The following is a 21,504-nucleotide window of genomic DNA, read 5'->3' on the forward strand; positions in this document are numbered from 1 at the left end:
TGCCCTGAGTTCATTAAAAGGCAGTTCAAACTGGGACTGGAAGTGAGGGCCAGTAAAGAACGGTGGGTGGTGAGGTCTGTAGCCAATGCAAGGGCGAGGAACACCAGGGAGTTGGCAGCGACTGTGAATATCCCTTCCCTTATTTCATGGTAACTTGCTGGTCAGTCCTCTCTGAACTTTAAAATGACTGTGTATGTGTGAATTTAGGAAATTGCCTTTTCTGTATTGCTGGGCCCCATGGCTTGATGATTGTGGTTACCTCATCATTAAAAGATCTTGTGTAAGCTTACCCTGTAGTTGAAACATTTACAATTCCCCTCTCCTGAATTGATTCTCTGGTGACTAAACAGAAAGACTTGCACTCAAGCTGTAGCCTTTCTTCCAGGGAAGCCATTAATTGGGTGTTCTTCTGTAGGTGGTTGCCAGGTGACCGTAGGAACTTGTGAGAACATAATATCTTTATTCTGCTGTAAAAGTGAGGTGGCAGCTTCAGGAGTTACTACCGGCACGATTGCAGACAACATCACTGTAAAATCCTACCAGGTTTAGAAAAATGGTTTAAATGTCATCTTGAAGACTTTCTTTATAACTAATTGTGCAAGACTGAGTTTATGGAGGGAAGAGTGCTCAAAAATCAAAATTAAAAATTTTAACTTATTCAATTTGATATGCATGCTTGCAGCTGAAAGAAATTCCTAATTGGCTAGCTCTACTTTGTATTTTTTCCTTGCTGGTGTATTTTAATGTAATTATTGATTGGATTGTGAGCTTGAAACAAAGTGAGAAATACTAGTCTATAAATGCTGATTTGTACAGAAAAACCTATGCACCAGTTTGTAAGACGTTTTAATTTTTTTTTTAAGAAACACAATTCTTGCTGAGTTGAGAGCTTTTTCTTTTACTTGTGAGCAATAGGTATTATTGTACCTCGCATAGATTTGCTGTAGGCAGTGTTGCAGTGCCTGGAAAAATCTGTCAAACTGCTTTCAGAAATGGCAAGACATTGTCAATTAGCCCTGCAATTGTACAGCAAATTAGCAAATGTAGTATCTTGAGGATAATACTTTTTCTGTCAGTCTGCTTTTTTTAGTGAGTGCATAGAGAGCCCCAGTGATTTAGCCCAATATTTAGGATTGAGAAGTACTGTCACATAATTAACTCTTTAATTTACCCAGGGGTTTTAATTAGCCTTATTAATTTTATTTGTTATTATTTATCTGCCCAAGTGACTGGTGTAAAGGACATCAGGTCAGGCAGGCAGAAAAGTCTGGAGAAGTTGGCCATCTGTTTCTCCTTCTGGACAGATGTTGTAATTGGGATGCCTCCAGCCTGAGGGAATGGTAAGCCTGAGCTCCCTGCCTGGTCCAGATGCTCCATGGCTGTATGTGTGTGCATGGTTTAGAAAGTTGCTCTTTCACAAATAGTTATCAGTCCTACAAGCAGTGGAACACTTCAGAGACTATGTTAGCGAGAAGTCTAGTACAGATCTTCCTTATGTCTGTGCAAGTAAGAGCAGGCTTGGTTGAGTTTTTATCTGACTTTAATTTTGGTCTGGAAGAGCAATGAAAGCCTCTGATATAACCACAGTTGTCACCATTTCTTTAGCATCTGAGAAAATCCCCACTGACTGGTGCTGGGTTAAACAGTGGCCTCTGCTCTGGTGCATCAGCACCAAGCCCATTTTAAAGTTTCAAAATTTGTAGCTGTTTATAACGTGGACTTTTGAAACAATAGTTATCTTCAGAAAATCTCTTGTCTTTGGGATTAGCTGTATTTGCCATACTCTAAAACAGATACTAGACACAGCATGATTTGTTTAGATGTGACTGAGCACCGCATCAGGAGCCACTGAATGGGTTGAGAAAATGCCACCTGGCATGATCAGAGTACAAATCCTTTTGCATATATGCTCCAGCTCTGATTCTGTTAAAGTACTGGCTGCATGAGAAGAACTAATATTTATGAGTATGCCAAAGGACAAAAAGTTCAAGCACTTGGATGGGTTTGGAAGGAAATCATATTCTGTGGATTCAGCTATGAGGAGATCTTTCCACAAAAAGTGTGTCTTGGGTCAATCTGCTTTCATCATCAAGCATTCTCATGATAGCAGAGGGTAACTGATGAACACAAGAAAATGACCGAATTGTTTTTCTCTCTGACATGTAAGTGGTGTCCCCTGCAAATCACAGTTCAATGCAAGCAAGAAAGGCCTGTAACAATTTTAAGTTGCAGGTAGGTTTCCCAGAAGGCAAAACTATGGGATGGCCCAGTATCTCTTCTTGCTGGTTCTGTCAGTCCCCACCACCAAGCCTCACAGGATACAAGACCAAACATGCATCATAAATAAGATGGTAAAGGATGCTTTTCTTTGCCTGTGAGCCACCATACTCTGGAGTTCACCACACAAGGTCACACTGTATTTACTCCGAGGATCCACTCCAATACAATAGACTTTGGTGACCCAGAGCATGGTCACTAGACACAGCTGAGCACTCTAAATGATTCTGCTTTAATAATAGTAAGAGCAGTCAGTCAGGTCACCTTTTTCTACTTCTGCTGTCAGATGGGTGCACTTCCAGCCTGTTCAGAAATGGTGTCCGCTATTATCCTGTTTCATCTGCTCCTGACCACATGGATGTTAGCTGGTTGAGTACTTTCTTTGAGTTACGCTCCTTCCTGGTACCTGGGTATGAGGAATATACCACTTGAAAACTCCCACAGAAGAAAAACATTTCTGAGGAAAATAGAAGTAGAGTGACTTTTTTTTTTACTGTTTTGAATGTTCCACAAGGTCAAAGCAAAATGATCAACCACCAAGCTTGAGAGTTCAAAAGAAGTGCCAAGTGCACATTTATGTGGTAGAACTCATTGCCACAGCATGCTGGGGAGGCCAGCATGTAGATGAGTTCAAATGGGGATAATACAAATTAATCAAGTCTGTTAAAATGGTGTTATCGTTACATGGCCCTGAAGTTGCCAAAAAGTTGTTGTCCCTGGAAGCAGAGGAGGCATTTCAGCAGAAGGATGTATGCATGTGTGTCATATTCATGCTCCCTTGCCCTGAAGAAATGCTTGTGGACTGTGGTGGAGACAAAATACTGGAAAAGGTGGATCCTTAAATTGATCCAGTTATCAGTGCTTATGTTCTCCCCTACACCATTCTATTCTCTTAGAAATGCTTTTGCGTTTGTGACACTTGTTATCTACCTCCAAGGATGGGATTGCGCTGAAAGAAGTGATAAGACGAAGGAACTGTTTTCCTTCTTCTCCTGGGTGCTCCAGCCAAACCTGACCACCTCTATTCCACAAAGGAGACATCAATTTTTAATACCTAAACATTCACAGTAATGCTTGTAACTTCATAGAGGATGAAAGAAGCATTTTTCTTGTATCCCTCAGTGTTTTTAAAACCAATTTATAATCAAAAAAGGGAGTTCTGACATATAAACCCCAGCATTGTTCAAGTGAGGATGATGTTGTTGTAGATACTAAATTTGAAAAAATATTTGATCTACTAATTTGTGGATGAAGTTTTCGTTGCTTCTTTGTTTCTTAATCCAAGTATTATACTATCAGGCAGTGGAGACCTGAAGTTGAAATTTTTCCATCAGGAAAACTAAACTGCTTTAGTTTACTCTAGAAGTGACACAAAAAAAAAAAAAAAAAAAAAAGGACTATATGCAACTGGACACTTAGAGTATGCTATTGAATTTATTAGGGTCCTTAAGGTAGTCAGATTGATTTACACTATCCTGAAAGTTTTTCCTTCTGATACGAGGATTTTTAGAACTTCCTAACAAAATTAATACCATAGTGAAACTAGACCTTTTCGTAAGAACTAATGTCATGAGGGGCATTGATATATAAGCCTCACAGAATGCCTGGGACTGGAAGAGACCTCCAGAAGTCTCTGCTCCAGCCCTCTGCTCAGAGATGATCAAGGTAAAGCAGGTTTATCTATAAAGTAGCTTGCAGATAAAATACTGACAATTGCAAGTCTAGCTTCAGTTTCAATAAGTTTGCCTGTATATGGAATATAAGTCTTAAACTTACAAGTTCTTCTGTATGTTGAGTTCTGCAAAATTATTTCAAATTTGTGTGGTTTGAGCAATAGAAAACTGCTGTGTTGCACGAGAAACTGGTGGGCTGCTACAGTCTTCTCATCTCTAGCTGTGAGGGCGTATCAGCAGTTTAATTGAAACAAAGTGGGAATATTCAGAAAATACTTAAGAAATTTACTTTTAAGGGTTATCTAATCCACAGAAGTTGCAGTATGGCAGGAAATAGTATAATCTGCATTGATTGTAAGAGCTTTTATATGATTCCATTTTAGTGAATATTTTTCAACTAATCACGTCTATTCTGGTATACCTATGATGGCCGTGGCTCGTGGGACATTTATCATCAAATAAGGATCATCTTTTCAAGACCAGGATTGTAAATCTAGCAAATGGAGCTAATTGGATTTGGGAACCAGAGCAGACAAGATTTGTTTCAGGGCTAGTGTGACAGTGGGGTTACATCGTGTGGGGTTTTTTTATTTGGTTGTGCATGTGGAGCACTGAGCAGGAGTAAAATACTGCATTGGTTAAGCAGTAAGTGGTTAAACACAGCACTTAGGCTTGCATGGTTTTTAAGTGGAATTTTCTGGAATGTCTTTTGAAGTGCCACAATGCCATCTACTGGCTCACTTTTCTGTGGTTTTTCCCAGAGGGGCGTTTCTTTTGTACACAGGCTTATATGTAAGGTTTTTACACAGTATTTTTGAATAGCAAAATAAACAAGCTGGAATAGAATGAGCAAAATAGTTTTTGGATGCATATGTTTGTTAAAGGACATAATACATTATATACATTAAAGAATCATTTTGAATCTCTTACCAGTTAGTCTTGCTCTCCTTTTGTTAAAACTCTGAGATGATTAATACTGAAATATAAAGGACAGATCTCCTTTTTACATAATAGCTTGTGTGCAGTAGCTTCATTGTTTTCTGTTTATTGTCAGTCTTTTTTGTCCATTATTTTATACAGAAAAATGGAAAGAAAATGAAATATTTAGGGTGTCAAGCCACAGAAAGAGGAAAGTGTTGTATTAGAAATTATATCAGATGGGCTTCTTCACAAATTCCTAGATTCAATCTATTCCCTGTAACTGCATCCTCTCCCTCCCTTCCCCCCAACATGTTTTTAGTCTTTTCAAGATTGATCAACAACTTTCCATTGACTGAAAATTCCATAAACTTTTTAACAACTGTTATGGAGAAGTGTGTATTAGAAAATATTATTCTCAGTATCAGACTGTTCAAACTGTAAATGAGCAGCAAGCAGTTCTAAGAAGTTTTATTAGTTCTTGTTTTTAATCAGTCTGACTAATGTTATCTATAGGAGTAGCCCTCTGTCTTCCATTTGCTGCCAACAGAAACAAATGGGCAAATATAAAAATAATTTTAAAAAAAAACAAAACAGGAACTGTAGATACAGGTAAACACTGTTATTTTTTAGTTTCATTGCTGTGTTTTTCTTTAAGCTATCTGGAGACTTTCCTCATTAGTTGGTCATTTTGTTTGTCTTCATAAAATACTCTTCACTTTTAATTTGTTTTTCCCCTTCACATTCAGTTTTTCCTAACAGAAGTTTTTCATAATCCTGCCTTTATTCAGTCTAGTTAGGAGAAAAAGAAACATTGGTAATGGCTTTTAACAATTTGGATTGTTTTTTTAATAGATTTGTAACTCACTCAAGCACAGCTCCAGAGTCATTATTCAAAGCAACAGAGCTAGAAAAAAATTTCCAGCAGTTTCCTAGATGGCCTATAATGAAGGTAAATTCAAACATCTGTGCCCTTCCTGGCCTTTTACCCTTTATCTCAGTGACATTCAGCAGGTCGAGTGGATCTCGCCAAGCCCAGTTTTTATCTGGTAGGAGCTGTATCTTGCTGACAGCTCCGGAGCGTTTGCACGTCGGTGTGTATTCTGGTGGAAGAGCCTGTGCTTTTGGCCAGCTCATATGGAAAGGAAGGTGTCTGTGTGCTCAAGTTAGTGCTTGTTTGGAGCAGTGGGTTATTGCACTGCAGCTGGTGGGCTGTATGCCGGGATCACTAAAGCTGAAATGATCATACTTGGCACCCTCGTTGTCTTTTGTCACATAAATGATCCGTGTCAGAGAGGGTGTACTGGGGAGTGGAACTCATTGGCAGCTCGGGCTTCCCAGTCCATGCTAAACAAGCTACCCAGGAGCCGAATGGGAGCTCTGCTGAGGGGAAAGCCCTCAGTGGTGCACCCATCACTCTGCTGCTTGGATTTGGCCGGGGTGTTTTGGGTGAGGAATGCTCTACTTTGACATGTGCAGAGGAATAGACATTGCTCCCTGCCTGTGTTTGGAGCAAGCGCTAACCTCCCACTCCTAATTATTATCTGTGCTGCAAAATACTAGGGCAAGCCTCTGCTTAGTGTGACATTAAATAAGAGAGGACTGGCAAAGCCAGAAGAGCAAACAGGATGATTTTATACCTCATCTTCCATTACAATCTCTTTTTTTTTTCTTCTTTGAACTGTCCTGTGCTATTGCAAAGAAGGAAGAACTAATTAGGCCAGTTGCTGAAAGTGTTTTGCCACCCACACTACTGAAAAGAACTCTTTGTACAGAATTAGCTCTTACCAGCTGTGCTAAACCCAGTAATTTATCTTTGCCAAAAAAAGAAAAAAATGCTGCTTTAGTTTAGTCCAATTAAACAAGTTAATGTAAGCTATACCCTATATCCACACAAACACAGATATCTCCTGCTCAAAAGCTGCAGGGTTTGCAAATAATTATTTTCTCCCTCATTAATTCTTCTTACTGTTTGTAAAAAGGGCTGGGTTGGAGGAGCACTGGGAAGTTAACCCATTTGTGTGTGGAACTGGCTGAGTGTGAGCTGTCCGGCTGAAGAGCAGTGTGATGGCAGGACACCCACCTCAACTTGGGCAGGTTCAAGCACAAGGGCTTGGCTTCAGCTTGGTGTGGTGCTGTGGGGGATGTTTGCCTTGGCACTGAGAGGCAAGGGTAGCAATTCCTGCCCCAGGGGAGAAGCTGTAGGAAGTCAGAAGTCTACTCACCCTTACCTGCAGTAACTTCAAGAGGAACAGAGTGGTTCCCTGTGTTTGCAGTTATGGCTCCACAGAGGTTGCTTAATAAAGTAGATCAAAGTCATGTTTTTGACTGGGGTGTTGGTTTGGAAACTGAGCTGTACCTGAGAAGTGATTTCAGGGTGTCCCTGGCACAATGGTAGCAAGTGAGAACTTACAGGCCCAAACATTGACTGAAATTCAACAAATCCATCCTCAATCCTAAAAAATTAATGTCCTTTCTTCTCACTGGCTTCCTATTCAGGGTTTTTAAGACTGTAGACAGTCCAGGCAATGGGGTTTTTTGTATGGCTTTCACTGGAATTCTTCCAAAAGAGGGGAGGAAAAGAAAAATGCTCTCTGAAGCTTGGAGGTTTGGAGATAGTAAACCAAGAATGATGGCTGAGCAAGAAAAAAGAAGTCTTTGGATATCCTCCATCACAGAAGTAAGATAAACAAGGACATTATCCTTATGATTTTGTCAGGAACAGATGACTGTAGTTTAGTAATCTGTAAGAATTTTGCCAAAAAAAATGAAGTCTTTTTAATGAAGAAAAATAAGAATTTATTCCTGTCCTGATACACTTAAAGATCTCCTAAACATTGCAGTACAGACTTGACATGGAATTATTTGCCTCAATGGGGTGCTCCTTTCTGGGTGACAGATTGAATCAAAGACATCCAATACAAAATTTATCTTCGTAAATACAGCTATATTTTCTAAAGATAAATTCAATTTGTAACTCCTGCTCTTTCAAATTTAATTTTGTAATTTGAATGGGCACAGAGAAAAGCCCAGCCTGTAATCACATCTGAGGTGTATATAAGGTAACATCAGTGTGGAGGAAGAGATGTATTGGAACCTTAAAGTAAATTGTTCCTCATATAAAATTAAGTTTAATCCTTGGCTATAGCCTTCTTGGAGGACAGGGAAAAATGAATTTTCTGTCTCTTGTGTCTTGGAAAATTGTATATGTTACAGAATTGACTCTTTTTTTCCTGAAACAAAAAACGTCTTGTTACTTTAAAATGGTAATGAAGTACCTGTCAGTTTTACAAAATGCAGTGTACCTGGTGCCATCCTGTAACCAGCACCAGGAATTTTGGTAAGCACATTTTGGAGTCTTGAAGCAGACATACCACCACCAAATAATTAAACTATGGCTAACATCCATTCAAATCCAAAATTCAGTGGGTCGCTCTGTCTTTCATGTCCCTAAACACAGCTTCAGTAGCAGATTAAAAGGCTTTTTTTTAAAACATTCTTCTGGCTCAAAGGACATTAACAAAACAGAAAAGTTAAATTGCTAGGTTAAACAATATTACAGTTCTGAGTCACCTGAACTTTTCCCCTTTATGTTTGGTGTTTTGGATAAGATCAGAATAAATAAAGAAAACAAATCCAAGTTTATTTAGTTAATATGGTATTCCCTTACCAATGTACACAGTGTGTTACACTTGAAAGGAAAAATAATTGATGCATGTTTCTGTAATAGGTGATTGTGCCAACCTGTCTTAATTGATGCTGTTTTCCTGCTAGTTACAGATAATTCTTTTGTTTAAGCGAGTAATCGAAGATCTGAGCTGTGAGAGTAATTATACATCTCTGTACTTCTGCTACCTGTATATACTTCTGTAAAATACTGGGCAGGATGCTGCAGAGGGAGGTAGCTCCCACAGGAGAGTCCTCAAGCATAATACATGTTGGTGTACTTGTTATCCATTTGTCTCGTGGAGTTACTACTGCAGGTGTTCGTGCAGCCTCACGCTTTGGTACTGCAGATACTGAGAAAGCTTCTTGTTCAGAAAAATTGAAGTGAAAGTGTAGCAAATGTGCAGAGATGACTACTGTGCTGTGTAAGATATTACAGGGATGAACTTTCAATGGACGTGAGCATGGGCCCAGCTGGGATCAGAACAGCTGCTGGCTTCAAAAGCAGCGGTGACCAAGGTTTTCCATGCTGCCAAACCAAATGCATTTTGTGGAGCCAGCATTGCCATGTGCCACAGAATTTTCTTCACTGAAGAATCAGTGGCTTTAGCTGTTCCCACACTCCTGGGCTGCTTTTCATCTGTGTGAGCTCCAACGTATTCTCCAGCATGTTTCTTGTATGCATCTTCCCAGAACTACATCCAGCCAGTCCTGCTTTTCAGTTCTTGGTATCTTGGTACCTGCTGTCTTAAAATGTCGTACCTCCTGAAGTTCAGCATTTCCCAATGCACATACTTTATGTACTTTTCCCCTTGCACTTCCTTTATGTACTGTTCACTTAAAAATGTGAATACAAAGCTTTTCAAGGCTTTAAACAATCATCATTTAGACAAGCAAATCTCAGTTAAAAACAGAGAAAGTCCGTGTACTGTTCGCTGCTCTGGAACTTTCTCTAAGTTCCAGTGGTTTGGGACAAAATCAGGTATTTTCAGGAACTGGGAGGGAGGACAAATGTAGAAGGTGATAGGCATTATTAAAAAAGAAGGAAGGGGGGCACAGGTGGATGAGTAATTTTCTGAAAGACATTGATCTACAAACATGCCATATACATCATTGTGTGACTGTTTTGCAGCTCTCCCCAGCAGCCAAGTTCCCCAGTTTACATGAGAAATAAGACTAAAGTTGGTTCTTTCAGCACATTGCATTTCTGCCATCTGACTTTAAATACAAATGTTGTGAAAGGTTGTCTTTTAATTATGATTGTTGTCATAATGTTGTGGCAGCTCATTTTAGTACCGCAGTAGTTCACAGTATGAAAGTTTACTAGGGCCACAGAATTACTTGATCACACTGCTCAGTAAGCATATTTAATATCTGCTTATACCTGTCTATAATGACTACATTTTCTTCAGTGTTCCACTCCAAAAGTCTCTTAGAAGTAGTGATCCAAGAAGATACTGAAGAGTGAAATATTTTCCTTTTGTAATGACAATTTAGTTTTTGTATGTATTGTGGAGTTAGTGTATCTGCAATACACAAACATTACAGTACTTTCGTGGACCTAGTGCAGAATGTGTTTTTTGTGACAGTGGCTGTTGTATTATACTACTGACAAAAGTAAGGCAGGCACTCACATTGGCATTGATGAATTCTGCTTATGTAGTTGCTGCAAAACATAGGGTCCTCTGTGAATGGTCTGGGTATTTACATACCAAATGTCTCAGCATTACTAGACTACCTGTTATACCACACTCAGCACAATGTTATCCAGGTCTTTGTCTCTATATTTTCAAGTAATAATGTTTCTATTCCTTTCCTTGCCACACTCAGCATCTTAACTGAGTGATTTTTCTCTTCTGCATGCTATGTTGAGAAAAGATATTAAGTTTTTCCCCTTTACCCACATGGGATTGACTCTTTAGAAGACCTGCTTCTTCTGTGTTTGGCTTTTTGAAGAGTTTGAGCTGCTCTATGAAGGTTGAGGCTTTCTATGCAAATATGAGAGAAAAAGCAAGATGCTGAAATAACATTAGCAGGTAACAAATAGGGAGGGAGGAGAGGTGGGAGCCTGGAGATTGCCTGGATGCTGAAAGCATGAAAAGATCACGCCCAGTCAGAGCATTACTTCTGCAGACCTGCTTCTTCCTTGGATGTGTGTTGTATCAAACCTTCACCTGGCTGTTTAAGCCCAAAATCAGTCACTGCTTGCTTTCCTGTGGCCCACTGCCTGACACCTTTGTAAGGTAACCTTTGCAATAGCAGAGGGATGATTCTTCCCCTTTGCAGCCCTCTGCTGTTGGGCCCTGCATGCTTTTGAGATGTCATTTTGCTTGTCATGCTCCTTTTTATCTTTAGGCTGAGCGGCTTGCAGGAAACAAGAGGAGTGAAACTGTGTGGCTTTACTGAAGGACCACATCATCTGGTCCACTTGGCTTTCACAGAATCATAGAACAACCCAGGTTGGAAGGGGCTTGAAAGATTCCCAACATTTTCCTTTCTCTGTTGAGGACCCTTGTTACTTCAAGCTACATCAAGTGTAGCTATTTGGAGCAAAAGCCATGTCTGTCATGCCCATGTTGTCTCTAAGGACAGTAGCATGTCTGTGTAATTTTAACAAAAAGGGGCTCTCTTAACTGAGAAATAGTAAGCATTTAGAAAGAAGAATCCCTTGCTCTTTTGGATCATCATATACAAAATACACATGAATATATATGCTTACAGTATTTTATGTGTAAATCATTGCTGGAATAGATAAGATTCTCTGCTCTTTTCACTGAAGAGTATCTCTTCAGGGAAACCCACAGAATAAATTGATGAGCGTGTTAAATAAATACATCATCCTGCTTCTGATAGGCCAAAGGAAGATGTTCAAGATAAAGTGCTTATGGTTCTAACAAAATTACATAATTTATCATTATTAAGAGAAATAGCTTTCAGATACGTTCTCGCCTATTAGCTGTCTTACTTTACTTCACACCTTCATATGTAGTGATAGCCAGACAAATGGTAGCAATAAATTAGTATTTCTTGCCTTTTCAAAAGCTTCATGTAGCAAAAGCTTTGTGGCACAAAGAAACAAAGAAAACAGCATTTGCACAGCACAGGCAGGAGTAAAATACACAATAGTTCAAACTTCTCAGCTCTGTGCTTTCCTTCACTTCCTTTCCCATTCTGTGTAGACAAATGGAATCAATTAAAATAAGGGAAATGTCTCCAAAATAATTTTTTTCCACATTGATTCCAGCTCTGAAGAACTGGAATAACATATGTATTTAAGAAGCCAAATGCAGTTTTTCAACATTCTTTCCTGAGTAAAAATAAATAAGGCTGCTGCTGCAGCATTTAATACCAACACAAAGATTTGGCAAGGAACTGAAGTTATTGATGAGGTTTTGGTTTCATTTGAGTTGTATTAATTACTGTGTACCACACTGGAGTGTTTATTTTTGCAGTAAAAATAATTTCAAAAATTTTAGCCATATTCTTTTAAAAACAAACAAAAAACATTGAACTGACCTTAGTAAATATGAAAAATATTTATTATGAAGTGTGCTGTGTTTAGCATACCCAGTTTTGGGCATGGGAGAGAAAAGGTAATGCTTCTTGAAAACAAGAACCTCTTCACTTAAATTTGCAATAGGATTGCAAATTGGTTGGCATCATCCAACAGGAAGGACTCTAGGTAAACAACTTATAAGACTGTTGCCAGCTCTTACAAGCAACCATTATTCTTGTACATTTCTGTTCTATTAAAATGCCCTAGGGTATATCACTGTGTCCCACAGCCATGGGGAGGAGGAGGAGAGAAGATCCAGCAGGCAGGAATTGTGCAGCAAGATTGATTTATTTAATTATTTTACAAACTCTTTTATAGACTTTTTTCTTCATAGTCTAATTGGACAAGGGATCAGCCACCCCTTGGGGGTGATTGTCTACAATCCTAAAACATCCATTGTCAAAATATTTTTCTACTGTACCATAAACAAGACTTCTCAAGGTTGCAGGCATTTCATTTACAGAACTCTGCTACTTCTTCTGTGAGAGAGAAAAGTCTCTCTCAGACTCAGAAAATAGCAAGAAAATTCTTGCTGGCAGCATTTTTGTATCCACACTGTTCTTGTCAGCATTCACTTAAGGTAGATTTTATAGTCACAGTGTTAGAAAATATGAATGTGGAACTTCTTCATATAGTGTTAGAGGGCCAGATTAGCAGCAGTAAATGCAGTGTGTCTGTGGTGTCATCAGGGATTTTCCTTCCTAGTTAAGGTTCAGCAGTGTGCCCATGAAATACACCTGTAAACTTTTCAGGTGCAACAGGAAAAAACAACCTGATTTAATATATATATGTATATATGTGTGTGTATATGGTATATATTAAAACACAGGACTTCTTCCTTTTTCTCCATAGTAAAAAACCATGAAAATTTATACATTTATATGTGATCCCTGGCTGTAATAAGGTAACCATATCTTGCCTACAAATTCGTAACAAAAGAGAGAAGATGGCTATGTTTATTATCTAGAGATTGGTATTTTTCATATATTTATGCATGTGTGTATAACAACCTATATATATTTTAGATATGTAAATGTGTTTTATATGTAAAACTATCTGTTATACATCAACTTTAGTTACGATCAGCATTTCTTCAAGAAAAACAGGAAACCATTGTTTCTTCTCCAGTGATGACCCTCTTGGGAGATCAAGTTTTTTAAAACTGAGACCTAAAGAAATTGCTGTCTTACAACGTTTTATATTGTTATGCTGTGGTGGCACTTTCATGTGTTTAGGCCTTGCCTTGTCCAGTAAGTTGATTCTGTATAAGGTGAGAGTGTTGCACCCTCTCCTGTTAGGCCACTCCTACTTTTGTCTGCCATCAAAAAATAAACAGTGGCATGAAAAAAAAAAAAAACCAGTTAGTTTGCTTTTGAGGGCAGAAAGGCTGCTGCCTAGCTACTTACCTGAGTAATTTTAGGGCACTCACCCTGAAATTTATCAGTGAGACGTCACACAAGCAAGTGGCTAGTAGTTTGGAGATTGGCATGTTTGGCAGGATAATAAGGATGAGTAATTTAGTGACAGTGAGAAAAAAGTGTCTTCATCGGGGCCCAGCAGGATTTGTTAGAGGTCATGGGTTATACACCACACAATTACAATTCTGTAAAGTACGTGGGAAGAAGAGATGTCTGGCCACCTTTGCGTTGCAGAGCCTAAGGAAGGAAAAATGTGGTGATTATTGAAGAAGACAGACATTTATACAGAGCTGTCAAGGAAAGATACCATCATACTTTTCAGAGCAGAACTATGCACTCTGAGGCAAATTCAAAAAAAAAGATTAAAACCTGGTCACCTTATTTTCAGCCCTGCAGAAATATGAGCAGTCACTTCTATCTCAACTCTGAGCTGGAAAGTAAAATCTTTGTGTGGATAAAAAACACAAGACATGCCACATACCTTCAGAAACTGAAGATGATAATCTAGCAGTATTTTGCAAGTAGTGGCAATGGGTCTGCAGGATCTACTCCACCAGCTGTGTCAAGATGGGAAGACAGCCCCTAGGATTCAGGCTGCCTCATAGGCCAGCACTGTCCCACTGCAATTGCATTTGTCACATGGCTTGGCATGGAAGCCACACATAACCTGCTCACCAGCCACAGGTGTCCCTGAGAGTCAGGCACTGGCCATACAGAGACCTTTGGAGAGGACAGAGTTCAGAGTTCTCAATGTGACTGGATTTTTTGAAGTTTTAGGGTAACAGCATATTCTTTCAGTGTCTGCAGAACATTCAGATTTTGCTTCTGTAATTTTTCTTACTTAATTCTACAATTTAGCTCTTACTGCACCTCTTCTTACACATCTCTGATGCTCTGTTATATAGGGAAAACCTCTCCTGCTTGCTTTTTTTCCCCAATAGCAATGAAGGATTCCATGAAGTGGCTTATTCCTTTGATTGCTTCCTGCCAGCAATGCAAAGGATTGGTACTGTTTCCATATGAACACACAAACACCTAATAACCAGAGAATGGCTGGGTTACAGGATGGACCAGTGCTTACTCTTCAGTGATTTCTTTTTCCCCATTTGTTGTCTCACATCTGCTGATAAACCCCATTCTGAAGCCCTAAGCCTTCTGCTGGATTCAGATAGAAGGCAATAGTAAGGTTTTCAAGTTCACAAGAAACAGCTGACCATATAGACCTTTGAACAAGGACAAATTGTCAGGTTTTGAGGGCTGGACCTGTCAGAACCAAAGTACGTAGTTTTGCAGGCAGAATTTAAACAGCAAATAATTCAGAAGGAGCTGAAAAGCAACTTTTATACTTCTATTCTTCTATGTCTTCCCCTGATGACAAAGGGGTTCTTTATTGCACATTCTTTCCAGGGGAATTTAATTGTAATGTGTTACCAAAAGAGGTCAATAAAATTTTGGGTAACCAATTTGCTGAGCAAATCATAGCGCCTTTTTCCCCAATGGTCAATGAAAATCACCTAGCACTGACCTATGCACTGGCTTCCAGCCACCTACCAGAAGAGTAAATGTGGTGTATGAGCTACAAACATGCATGATGAAAAAAAGAGCACAATAGGTAGCCACTTAAGTCTCTAATTTGGGAGAATGATCTACAGTGAGTACTTGCTGCTGAAGTGCTTTCTTTAGACTCGGCGTGGTGAGGACACTGTAAGAAGGCTGTTGTGTTTCGGAGGGTTAATGAGTGTCAGTGTGTAAATACTGGTGCAGTCCTTCTGCTGAGGCAGGGGATGTTTATAGATGGGAATTTTTCAGCAGCTATAAATGGAAGGTCTGTTTGTTTTGTCTCAAGCACATGGGAAAGTCTTGATCATAACTTAAGAAATTCAAGGCTAATGGCTTAAAAAAAATCCTTATGTTTCAAAGTTCAGCTTACAATGCCATAGCATAGGCTCTGGAAGGGAGGCAGCAGAGCAGGCAAGCTGCAGCAGCTCAGCAAAGGCTGACAGCACAGCACTGGTGGCTCTGCACTTGTGAAATGTCTGTATGCCTGTGGTTTGCTAAGGAAGCCACTCACACATAAATCTGTGCTTTTATTGCATTCGAGTGAAGAGGTGCAGCAGTAGATAACATCATCTGTTGGCACAGCGACAGCAAACAGCAGCTCGTACCTTTCTCCTGCAAAGTCATCTGCCCCGGCTGAATATGATTGACTAAGAAGTCACGTACTCAGTCTCATCTATCTCCCCAGTTGGGGGAGAAAAAAACTGCAATTCAGGTTTCAGCATTTTTGTAATCCCTCTGAGCCTCCCATTAAATTTGCTCTACTGTGTGGGAAAGGATTAAAGATTCTTTGGGCTCCAAAACACAGTATACAAAAATTAAGTACTACAGCATGGTTTGTGGTAAGGCAGCAACTAAAGTGTATAGCCTGCCACATAACCCAGAGCAGCAAGTTCTCTTTGACAAGTAACACTTGTTGACAGCTTAAAATTTCTGTTGGTAACACATGCCACAGTTGTTTATGGCCTTTGTTTTAAATATTCTGTATGCAACATATTTCATAAGTAACTTCAAAAATAATCAGAGTTGTTCATATGCTGTTACGAACTTAGCTCAGAGTGCCAAAAGAAGGGAATGTTTGCTGGCAAGGAAAACTTCTGTTCCTTTACGAACAGCTTCGTAAGTGCTCCCTTGTAATAAATATTTCAAGATTAAAATCAATGTGTTACAAGTTTCAGACAAGGCTGTTTATCAAGATGAAATAGTTCATTTCCTAAAAGGCAATATTATTCACATTTTTTGTGAGTGTTAGCATAGATGAGAAATTTTTATTCAAGAGTGGCCAGGATTTTTTCCTCACAAAAAACGGTAAACAGAAAATGCCAAAAACATTCTTTCCCTAATTTTTTACTACTTTGAGAGCCTGACTTGCTGTTAGGCTTAATTTGCATAGTTTTAAATTCTACTAAATGTACCATGCTTAGTGTAATTAAGCATCTAGCCTTTTTTGTCCTAATTCAACACTTCAATGTATGAACCTTTTTTTTTTGTGAAAAGGACACAGAGCTACTGTGTACTCAGGCCTGAAGGAGAAAGTAGGGGCAAGAAAGGGCATAACAGATATTAAAAAGTAGACTCCAAAATCTATACTTTTAAAAATAAATGTTGTCTTCTGCTTTCATTACCCTACTTGCATGAAACTTCCTCCTTCCCCATCTCAGCTGCTAAGCCAAGAGCTGTGTGTGATGACCAGCAGCTGCATATCCAGCCACAATTTACTGATGTTATGGGGCAGACTAGAAAGTGCTAAAGAACAAGAGGAATCAAAGCATCAATGTTGCATTTTTGTCATTTTTCATTTTCTTATTGCACTAGAAAGCACAAATATAAGAGGTCTGAATACCACGTTGTGAACAAGAGGTAGTTCCAGTGTGTGTAAAATGCTACTGCTGAACTAACAACTGTTGAACGGTTTTCACCATTTGTAAGGCAAATTAAATTAGGATTCCAAAGGAACTGGAAAATAATTCCATGCCATGCAATTTATATCTAGGCTCTCCACCCAAAAAGCATAAGAAATATCTGCTGATTCTATCCATATTTTTATTTTTCATTATATTCATCTTTTAATTTTTCTAAACATAGAGCCTGCTTGCTTTTTCTCTGTAGTAACTTCTAATGTTAATTTTTGAGACTTTAAAGGGTATTCCTCAATGTCATTATTTCAAGATTTTATATATGCAAGTATTTTATGTATTGGTTATTTTTCTTAAGGTCTAGACAAGTGTATTATTTACAAAAAGAAATGTTTATAGAAAGACAAATGTAATTATGGAAAAGCTTAATATATGGGCTATTCAGTTCTTGGGATTTTTTGTGCAGCCTAAATTATAACCTGTTTACTTTCTGGTTTCAGCTTTCTGATATTTTGGTTCAATTTCAGGTTACAATTGGCCAGCTGTACTCCACAGAAAAATTGGTCATTGAGAGTCCAGGAAACACATAGCCAAGAGAAGCCTCTGATCCTGAAGCAACACTGGACCATCTTCAGCATCCTACAGTGCCACATACAGAGGCATAAACCCACTGCACATGTCTGAGCTTGTCTGTTCAGCAAAAGAAATGCCTGAGAGACTCAGTTTTTGGCAACCAAAGTACGATTTTCTAAAGGGTCACATGTTCTAAGATAAATGGCTGTGATTTATAATAGTATGTAAGGTAGTCTTGAAATCTGTTTGCTTGTATGTCCCATGTGATGGAATAGATCCTGCCCTATTTCAGCAATAAAACTACATTAAACTACCCATAACCAGATACATTATTCTGCTGCTGACCTTGTCTCTCACTGACCACAAAAAATGTGTTAGATTTAGAACCCCTCACCCAGTTCCTAAGTTTGTATTGATCCTGTCGTATTTAAAAATATACAGCATCTGAATTAAATGTCTAAATACGTATTTTATTTTAAGTATTAAAACCAGAGATGGATATCATAGGCTGCATTGTGTGGCTTCCTTGAAGAGCATCCCTTGACATTTCAGGAGGTGACATAAAAATTTCACTAGTTCTTTCTTCAGTTTCCAAGAGTTAATAACCAGTCTTGTCCTACTTTTAGCAATTAACTGATCAGAATAGCAGAATGTAAGACTTGAATTACTGAGGCTTGGGAGCTTTCAAATGTTTTTTCACCACCACATCCTTTAATTTGTTGAGGTGCAGCTATTAGCAGAAAGCTCCACATCAGTTTATGAAAGATTTCCCTTTTTCACGAGGATCATGAATTTTGGCAGAAAAAAAGGAACCTAACTGGAACAGTAACTCAAATGCTGGAAGTCATAAAGTGGCAACAAGCTTTGCCTAGAAAAAGTGGAACACTCAGTGTAGCATTTTATTGGTTATTCTTAAATCTGTAGAATGCTGAACACTTTTAAGACCACAGATTAATAAAAAAAGCAAGCAAAATTTTTGATCAGGTTCTGCTCAAGTCCTTGCTGTGCTTGAAATTTTTTTCTATTAGAAGTCTGCAGAAAAATTAAGCAGTGGAAAGCTATTTTAATGGCATACAGAAAAAAAAAGTTTCCTTTTATTTCAGTGAATTGTTGTGGGTTTTTTTGAGTAGAGAAACAGAAGCTCAAAACTAGTTCCATGGCACTGTTGCCTTTGAAAACCACTCCTTATTTTTCTTGCTTCACAAAATTCATTTTTGTTTATGTTCTTTTGTGTTGTTCATTCATTATTCAAGTGTCTAATTTAGAACAAACTCCCATTCCTCACTGCCATTTAAAGTGTATTTTACCATTTTGTACAGTTAGATTGAGATGTCTAGTAATGCATTTCATATGGACAATACAGTGTACAGAATAAAATAGCGTGTTCCTGAGACTGCAAATGTAGCCCCCTTCTCTGTTTCAGATAAAAAGCAAATACAGTAACAATTCTCCCTTTATTAGGTGTATAAGTGTTGCAATGTAAATTGGTTTTAGTGAGCATTTTATTAAAATGGAATTTAATTATTCTAATAGGTAATATACATTCGATTCTGTATTTGAAATCTCCACATTCACAACTGGATAATTAAGTGCACTTAAGTTAACGGTGAAACTGCAGGGGAAGAAGGGTTTGATTGCTCTTTAGGCTTCCAATGAGCTCACAGAAATGTAGTAACATCTCACACTCTTGGATGGCACAGGCTTGGAAGGGCTGCCAGTTTTATACTGTAAGAAACTTAGTTGCTAAAACACTACATCTAAAATCCTTGTCTAAAACAGCTTAATTACTGGAACAAGCACTGCATACCATTTCAAGATCTGAGAATGTATGCTAGGAAGGAAAATAAACATAAATAGCATAGCCCTGATTTTATAGAGGGACAACTCCATCAGTAACATTTTTACTATTTAAATCTATGTTTTCACCATGTTTATAAAAAAATAAGAGAACTCTTTCAATGCATAATCATTTACTCCAAAATACCTTTCCAGTGAAGTTCTTTAGCATTGTTTCCAACAAGAATACAGCTGTAGATGGTACATGCTGTCATACTGGCAGGCAGTCATGGGAACGTGAAATGTCTCATTAATTCCCTCCAAAGTATGAAGGAGATTACTTCTCCATTAATGCCTGAAAATTCTGTTGTTAAGTTTTGGTGGTAGATAGAACATTACTGCAGTCCCAATTCATGCCATCTGCTCCAACTTTTTTTTTTCAAGGTTACCACTCAGATTCTCTCTCCCTTCCCTATTTCTGTCTGCAGAGGAGCAGTAGTAACCTTCAGGTACACTCTACAGAGAGGACCATGAAGGGGGGAAGAAAAAGTAATGGGGCTCTGTAATTTCACTCTGTCCCCAGTCCATACTGCAGAGGGTAAGACAGCTGACTTTCTCAGTCAAGGACAAATTAGTTCTTACTTGAAATTACTGATCAGCTTATCATACAGTATTTATGCATTACTTATTAGAAGCAAGGTAAGAATGTCTCTGCTGCTACAGTCCAAAAGTCTGCGTAACACTATCTAGCTTGTTAATAGGAGTGCAAAGCTGGCAGAGATATTACCACTTACTCCTCAAACCCAACACAGTCACGGCATTTTAGATGCTTGTTCCCTGTTTTGGACAAGTCTTTATGTTTCCTTTGCTTGTAACACGTGTAAGTGCATGCTCAGTTAGTGTTAATTATGTGCATATCAGTTGTACCTGATTGAAAGATACCTACAAATATATTTTCCCTTGCCTGATGCCTTTTTAAGGTATTTTGCCAAAACATGCCCACTTCTGTACAAAACATAGCTTGACAAATGCTTTATCATTGAAATCCTACAAGCTATGGAAGGAAAATACTTGCTAACCACACCTGGCTTAGGAAGTTGAGCCCAGCTGTAGGCTGGGATGACTTTAGTGTTGTGTTGGTGTCCCCTTGCCGTGTTCTTACTCCTGGCTAGGGATGTGCTCACCATCACCGAGGGAGAGAGCAGACTGGAGAGCTGGCACTGTGCTCCAGCTTCAGAGCTGCTGTGCTCTTACAGCTGCACCTTCTGTGCTTCACCAGTTCCGTTTACGTTGCAATACTCATTAAATCTCTCTTGGCACGCTGTCAGAAGCTTTGTTGGATTTTGTCAAAGCAGTGTAAACAACAGGAATAGTTAAAACACAAAGGAATGATCCCATGACTCACGTACAATGTCCGCTATTATAAAAAGTATATATTTTTTCCTTAGAACAGAGCTCAATAAATATATTTACTAAAGCTGCAATGTCTTAGCAAAACAAGTTTGCTTTTGTATTATATTAAAAATGTTTTTTCTGATCTTGACATTTTAGCAAACTATTGACCTCAGCAGTATAAACCAAAATTTGAATGTTTGCCTATACTGGAGTTTGTCATTACTTTTGCAGGATAAACTTGGAAACAGCACTCTGAAAGGAAAAAAGGAACCATTTGATTAATATTAGTAACTGTTCAAAGGACAGGCATTTCTGTTGTGTGTTACAACCTCTCAAGAAATTCTTCTGCTTTTGAAAGCACGGTTTCAAAATGCCCAGATATACCAGAGGTACAGATTTTCAGGAGGAGAGCAACCCAAGAGAGAAACATGCGAACACTTTACATACAATGTTGAAATAGGCTATGAAGGATTTTAACTGACTACTCCCTTTTCTCAAAAGGTATTTCTATGTAAAAAAAACTTCCAAGTTTCCAGGCATTAAAAGCAAAACTTTTACCCTCTAACATCAGCAGCTAGAATAATTTTATGGAGAAGCACCAGCCCCTCAACTTTACTTCCTGTAATGCAACATAAATGCGTCTCTCCCAATACCCAGCACAGACCATACGTACGCGTAAACAGAGCCATGAAAGAGCTGTGCACTGACTGTTTTCCTGAGTTTTCCATAATGATCTACAGTGAAATCCTGGCATTATTCAAGTCAGGACTATACTGTTCGCTTTGTTCCACCAGTCTTAACACAGGCATAATTCTTTCATACTCTTGGGAATATTTTGC

The 21,504-nt window shown here is 38.6% G+C and overlaps 1 protein-coding gene across 1 annotated transcript in view; it reads left to right on the forward strand.

Moving 5' to 3' along the window:
• The window catches only part of LYRM4 (LYR motif containing 4), an 89,857-nt gene extending 69,050 nt beyond the window's left edge, over window positions 1-20,807 (forward strand). The window contains exon 3 of the mRNA XM_039550222.1: window positions 17,449-20,807. Coding sequence (XP_039406156.1) covers window positions 17,449-17,511 — 63 coding nt within the window. The 3' untranslated portion in view covers window positions 17,512-20,807. The remainder of the gene's footprint in view (window positions 1-17,448) is intronic.
• Window positions 20,808-21,504: the final 697 nt, after the last annotated feature.

The sequence above is a fragment of the Corvus cornix genome, chromosome 2 (genome assembly GCF_000738735.6).
Source record: "Corvus cornix cornix isolate S_Up_H32 chromosome 2, ASM73873v5, whole genome shotgun sequence".
Classification (NCBI taxonomy): domain Eukaryota; kingdom Metazoa; phylum Chordata; class Aves; order Passeriformes; family Corvidae; genus Corvus; species Corvus cornix.